This window comes from Rutilus rutilus (assembly GCF_951802725.1).
Source record: "Rutilus rutilus genome assembly, chromosome: 22".
Classification (NCBI taxonomy): Eukaryota; Metazoa; Chordata; class Actinopteri; order Cypriniformes; family Leuciscidae; genus Rutilus; species Rutilus rutilus.
In genome coordinates this window covers 28443418-28450558 of record NC_140227.1, presented here as the reverse complement: position 1 = coordinate 28450558, position 7141 = coordinate 28443418, and the positions used below count along the sequence as shown (strand labels likewise).

At 35.4% G+C, this 7141-nt stretch overlaps 1 protein-coding gene across 2 annotated transcripts in view; it reads right to left on the bottom strand.

Moving 5' to 3' along the window:
• cdk18 (cyclin dependent kinase 18) overlaps positions 1-7141 on the bottom strand; it is a 54797-nt gene that overhangs the window by 6264 nt on the left and 41392 nt on the right. For both annotated transcript variants that reach the window (XM_084396028.1, XM_084396029.1), the window contains 7 exons: positions 6466-6560; positions 6194-6256; positions 5118-5241; positions 4781-4901; positions 3691-3788; positions 2181-2286; positions 1993-2035 (listed from right to left, as the gene is read on the bottom strand). In XM_084396028.1, coding sequence (XP_084252154.1) covers positions 1993-2035; positions 2181-2286; positions 3691-3788; positions 4781-4901; positions 5118-5241; positions 6194-6256; positions 6466-6560 — 650 coding nt within the window. The remainder of the gene's footprint in view (positions 1-1992; positions 2036-2180; positions 2287-3690; positions 3789-4780; positions 4902-5117; positions 5242-6193; positions 6257-6465; positions 6561-7141) is intronic.

Sequence of the window (7141 nt, the reverse complement as noted above, 5' to 3'; positions counted from 1 at the left end):
TCGTTCCCCCAAATAATCTTGAACTGTATTCCTCTGAAAGGTCCTTACTCTTGCCTGTACCTGAGTGAAGCGACGAGGTGTCAGCCTGCGTTTGTTTACCTGTGTTTTAATAACACTATAATGCTCCGCGCCTGACACCCCTGCCCGTATCAAACTAATTGGACCTGGAGGAGAGCAGGCAGAGAGGGAAGTTGACACCATAATTATCTTCAGAGCTCACTCCATCTCGCCAGCCAAACTCTTAACAAGGGCTTTTCTTCACCCGGGGATTGGGAGCTGAAGACGGTTGCAGGGCCATGGCATTAAACATCACCTCACTGGCCTCTGCACAAGCGCTGTGTGCTTGTTAGAAATCACACACAAACCTCTGTTTTCATATAGAAGGTAACAATTTTTTTTGTCTGATACAGATTTTTTAATTATTATAATTTTAAACTAATTACAATTGATTGATTTTAAATGATTAGTAGGCCTACAGATATATATTTTTTATTGATTAGTAGTTGTTTTTTTATTATAATTTATTTCTCAGTTTTGACAATGCATTATGATTGGATTATTAGAATACTAGGAATTTTTGCTGTTAAACATAAATTAAAATTTTGAATAATCATTCTGACTGCAATAACAATACTAATTTAATCTTTTAATCATAATTTTTTATAATTATTAGATTTTTGACACAATAATATATAATTAATAGGCTTTTAAAATATTACGGGGCTGTGTTGTTTGGCATAAATATGGTTAATAATGATAAATATTAGGTAACACTTTACAATAAGGTTTCATTAGTTAACATGAGTAAACTGCTTTAGTTAACGTGAACTAATCAACAATACTTCTACAGCATTTATTATTCTTAGTTGATGATGATTTCAACTTTTACTAATACAAAAAGTTTTATTTGTTAACATTAGTTAATGCTCTGTAAACTAACATTAACAAACAATGAACAATTTTTTTGTTGACTTGTGTTAACAAAGATTAATAAATACTGTAACAAATGTACTGATTATTGTTATTTCATGTTTGTTAATACGTTAAATAATGTCAACAAATGAGACCTTATTGTAAAGTTTTACCTATTATTATTATTTCATTAATTAACACTATTATTGATTCCATAACATTTGTGCAAAGTCGTGTTGTTTCCGGAATGGTCACATTTGTTGTACAGGCTTAAAATGTTCCAGAAATGTGTTTCTCGCTCAAGATGACATAAATAAAGTGTTTATAGTGACGCAAGTTCATGGAGCTGTAATGGCTTTGTTGGGTGCTATTTGTATATGGAGACCTCCCAAATGGTGGCATTTATCAGCATGACATGATATTAACCAATAAAAAGTGTGAATATCAATATGTCAACTAACTTTAAAGCATGGTTGCATACCTGTATTTGCAACCCAGGGTTATTGTTATCATCTGTTGAGAATCATGATTCTTGGACAGCAGTGTTATTAACAATAAATGGACACTTTATCCGATGTATCGGTAGTGATTTGCTTACACATTTCTATAAAAATAAGCAGTAATATTCCTGTTTTGTCTCTGCTGTATCACTGATGACTGGTATCTGTGTGTTTTTAGATTATTCTTAGTACATCCCTCCAAGGCTGTTGTTTCTGGCATCTGACATAAACTGGTAAATCCTCATTGCTTAAATCTATCGTCTCATATTGCATTAGCTCCTCCTCGACATTTCAAAGGAAAGCCGTGTACACGTGTAAAATCTGCTTTTTCAGTAAAGATGTACTCTATGCAAGTACATAAAAGATATGCACGGTATATTTTGATGTGTATTGCTAGTTACCTGAAAAGTATCCTATCTGGTTTACCTGCACTGTAACTCTATTGAGTATGTTTGAACCCACACACTTGTGACGCATGGGCCAAGCCTTCACACTTTGCATACTTGCATGAAGTATGTTTCTACAGTAGCTCAAATCAGAATAATCCACCATTTTTAATGTTTCAGATCAATTCACTCACCATCAATAGAGCCGAAAGAAGGTCTATCCCCTCCGTGTCGAGCCTTGAAGTGAAAAAAATAGCTTGTATATTATAATATTCACTATATCTATAATTCATAGCATGCAAAACAAACTGTAGTCGTCTATTGTTTTTTTATAGATACAGGTGTGTGTTTGTTCTGTCAGTGTGCTGTGTTTCTGTGGTACCTGGGCACATGATTAATGAGCGCTTGTGCTCGGTACTGAGGAAACAGGTAGGATTTGAATTCCTCATTAGCTGTGATTCCGGGCCAGGTTTCCTCAGTTGGGGTGCCTGGTTACGGGAAAAAGTTGTTTTTTTTAGTATGTGTCCTACAGTGAGATAATTAGACCTCCATTAGGCTTCAGACGTGCACCTATGGACCACCCACAGTCTGATCACTGACCGCCTGATGCATATTTTATCAAAAAATTACAGATAATTTGTTCATCTGGCAAGCTATGATCTGGTTGGCTGGAATCGAAGTGCAGGTTGTCATGTTTACAAGATTGCTGATTGCTGGAACAATTGCTTTTTACACGTAATAACTGAATCTGACATGGCTTGCCAGTAAGTCACTTAGTAGTAAGTAAAGTTTTTTTGGTGAAAAGTCCTTTTGGATACAAGGTAATTATTTGTAATAATTTTTTAGTGATTCACATAAAACCAAATTCGTGCAATTAGCACAAATTACCAGTTTTATGCTTGATAAACACCGTTGCAAACTTTTTGTTTTTATGCCAATAGTCAAAAGTCTGGCAGGCAACATTAGAGTAGAGAAGTATTTAAAGCTTGTGTTAATTAAGTACAGTACTTTTCCAAAGTTTTGTTTAAAAAAAAAAAAAAAAAAAATTATTCACCAATTATGGACACAATAAATTGATCAAAACAAAAGTAACTTTCACTTTCAAATCATCATATTAGAATGATTTCTGAAGGATCATGTGACACTGTTCAGCTATTCATCACAGGAATAAATTACATTTTACAATATATTCAAATAGAAAACAAAACAGTTTTAAAATTATAGTAATATTTTGCAGTATTACTATTCTTACTATATTTTTGGTCAAATAAATACAGCATAAGAGACTTCAAAAACACCTTACCAACCAACTTTTGAATGGTATAATTATTTCAGTGCATATGATATTCTCTAGATATGCTTATATAATAGGGATGCACTATATCGGTATCGGCGATATATGTTCATTTTTAATGTTATCGGCCCGATAAGAACATTGGGCCAATGTATTAAAGCCAATAAATAATGGATTGTTTCCTTCAGCGGAGACGCTTCAGATGCGCACTGTTCTCCATGATTCTTTTGAATTGCTTGAAATATGATTGCACTCACTTTAAAAAGGAAGTTTTGCAGCGCAAGTCTGTCATTAAGGCTACATAAAATTATAATGTCATCATTATAATCAAAATCAAAATCATTATAATTGTGTGCTTGGGACATGGCTTTTGTTTTTGTAATCAGGCTCTCAAATTTCGATTTCTCAGCCAATGTATCGGTTATCGGCTTTTGAATATAAAGAATTATCGGTTATCGTATCAGCCAAAATGTTCATATCAGTGCATCCCTACTATATAATTTCTATTTCCAACCAACATGAAGCATTTTAAGTGCCATAAATGACCATAAATGATTAATTTATACATAATTAAAGTGACATGAAATGTCTCTCTTACCCATGAGCCGAAATATCAGGTGTAGTTCCTCTTTGACAGTCGACCCAGGAAACATGGGACGCCCCGTCGACATTTCGTACATGATACAGCCCACGCCCCTAGACATACAGAGACATCCATCATCCATCATTTCAGTGCTGTTATTCTATACGTCAAATCTTTTAAATGAACCCCGCAGACATCATTTGAATATATCAGATCAGGACTGTCACAGATGTTTTATCTGAGAATATTCTCCTATCACAGTTTGACGTCTGCTTGACTGGAGGGTTGTCTCGGGAAAGCTGTGAGGTGGAGATACGGGAAAGACACATGTGGCTGCTGTCACGCTCGGATTGATTAGCCCACTGGACTAATCCTGAGGATTAAACAACACGGGATTTTTTTTATCGGCTTAGCTTTAAAAAAGCATTTGTGTCCGAGTCCGTGTCAGCTATCCAAGGTTGCCCGAGGAGCGTGTGTCAGAGTGCGTATGTGACGTTAAAAGGTTGTGTCAGGAAAGACAGAATTCAATTTTCGAACTTAATGTTTCTTCTGGTGGACCGAGCAACAGTCAAGAGCTCTTTGGCGTGATCAAAAGGTAGTCTGATGTATTATTTCATAAAGTTCATGAGTGGGATATATGAACCCATTCATTTAGTTATTTTGACATGAGATGATGAATAAATGAAATGGACTGAAATTGAATGTGTCTGAGTGCTGAAAAAGCAAAAAAGTTCCATTGATGGTCATTACAATCCAGCCATCTAAAACACTTCATAATAATAGTAGTGCTGTCAAATTGATTAATCGCATCTAACATAAAAGTGTGTGTGTGTGCACAATATGGATGGATGGATGGATAGATTTTTTTAATGTACCAAGGTAAGATAATTTAACTAATTCAACTAATTTCTAAATTAAATTGGTAACTTGGTCTTTGCAAATGGTTAAATTTTCTATGAGCATTGTGTATAAACAGTATCAATAGTTTTGCTCCATGCATGGTTTCATAATGTTAGCAGCACATTGTGGCTGATGCCGTACTGTACTGTAATGCACGGCTGTGTTCTATGTATTCTAGCAGCGGTTGATGTGAGAAACGTCTTACCACATGTCTATCGGTGTGGAATACTCCGTGGAGCCCAGTAGAACATCAGGAGGTCGATACCACAAGGTCACAACCTCGTTCGAATAGGTTTTAGTTGGGACTGATTTTGCTCTGGCCAAACCTTAACAAGCAAGATAAGACGGATAGTTAAGGCGATGAACAGACGTTGCTGGGAAACCCAGAATCCCAGCCAAGAGCCAATATAAGATGGGGAGGCACATGGGAGACCGCTGCTGAGTAATGTGCTAAAAAAAACCAAAACAATCTAGATATTCTCTGTATAGCACACCAAAGTAAATTCATCTATGAATATTTAGGTCTTGTAAGAAAGTCTCACCAAAGTCTGCCAGTTTGAGTTCTCCCTTTTCATTAATGAGCAGATTCTGAGGCTTCAGGTCCCGGTGGAGAATCTTCCTATGATGACAATATGATAAACCACGAAGAAGCTGGAACATAAATATCTACAAGGACAGAGAGGCAGATGTTAGCGCTTCTAAAACTTGAACCACCAACAAAGACGGCTTTTTATTGCATCCAAAATCTAGGCAGCTTCCTTCTAAGATACCACTTTTTTTTTTTTTAAGGCAACATCACATGTATCAACCGCAAATAACGCAATCCCAGAATTCATTGCAAAATTTTCAGATGTCAAGAGAAAATTCAACAATATTTTTTAATTCAATACTGACAAGTATAGATGAAGTTAGTATAAAGACTTTTTATTTTATTTGTGCCTGACACTGCATTTTATCCAGGCACATCTTGATAAAGTGACATGCAAAAAGCTATTAGCTATCAAATTAGGTACGTTTATTATTTGCTGTAAGTGTAGTTTTTAATAATTTATTAATTGTTCAGTTTAAATTGTCCATTATCATAAAACATATGGGCTATTTCCAAATCATTAGATGCCGTTAATCAGTGTTTGAAATGTCACCTAGAGATCTATACTTCATTTATTTTTAATTTTCTTTAATAAATTGACTTATTAGTCATTTAAACAAACTAATTAGTCAATTATGGGTTTCCAATGCTCTAATTTCCATCAAAGTCTTCCTTATAAAAAAGAAAAAGTCACTAATGAGATCTTGTGAATATCGCTGTTGCTTCTCTGGGTCTGTTTGGAAGCCCCGCCCAGTGAAATCTCATTGGTGCAAAATCCTGCTCGTTATAACTCTACATTTAAATATATCTTCTGATTGGCTGTGATCATGTTGTCCAGCAGTGTTTTGCTCATAATCTATTGACAAACTGCTTGTTGTTATCTTAGCAACTTGTTAACATGTCAGACTCTGTCAGAATCAATTGCGAGGCACGTCTCTCTTGTGGTATTTTGCTGTCTATGTAAACCGCTCTATTGACTTTTAATTGGTAAGCTTGTTGATTGTTTTTCGATGGTCTTTGAGCTGTTACCTTAACGTTGTGCATGCTCATGAGGTTTCCACAGTTGTCGAGGTACTGCTTCAAGTCACTGTCCTGCAAAGACAGTTAGGTTATGACGTCAAAACGGCCCTGGCCTCTTTTATGGGGTTGTTATCTTGCTTATAATAGGTGAACAGGGAAATACTTCAAATACCACCCCACCCAATATCACAAAGCATAATGGGATTGAAAAAAGACTGGGGTAAGAGCTTGCCTGCCATTGTTGTCGACACTGAAAAGAAAAGCTGTGCGACGTGGCTTACCAGATACTCAAAGACAAGGGTGAGACATCGGTCTGTATGGATGATGTCATGGAGTGTTACGATGTTGGCGTGTTTCAGATTCTTCAGCAGTGACACTGTCGCAACACAACAAGAATATGACAATAAGCCGCTGCAACAATAACCTCCAGCAGGGTGTGCAACATTCAGAATTAAATTGAAATGCTAATCCAGTTCCTGAATTTAAATCAAGCCAAAGCAGGATGCAGACTTTTCATTCAAATAAGAAAGATGATAACTGCTGTTACTTTTTAATAATTCATACTGAAAAATAAAATGTTATTATCTATTAACATCCAAAATATTTGCTATTGTGACCCTGGACCACAAAAACCAGTCACATGGGTAAATTTTTTTGAAACTGAGATTTATACATCACGTGAAAGCTGAATAAATAAGCTGTCCATTGATGTATGGTTTGTTAGTATAGGGAAGTATTTGGCAGAGATACAACTATTTGAAAATCTGGAATCTGAGGGTGCAAAAAAAACGAAATATTGAGAAAATTGCCTTTTAAGTTCGAGATTGTGCTGCATTCACTCACAAAAATAAATGTTTTATATATTTACGATAGGAAATTATATCTTCATGCAAAATATCTTCATGGAACATTTACTTAATATCCTAATGATTTTTGGCATAAAAGAAAAATTGATAA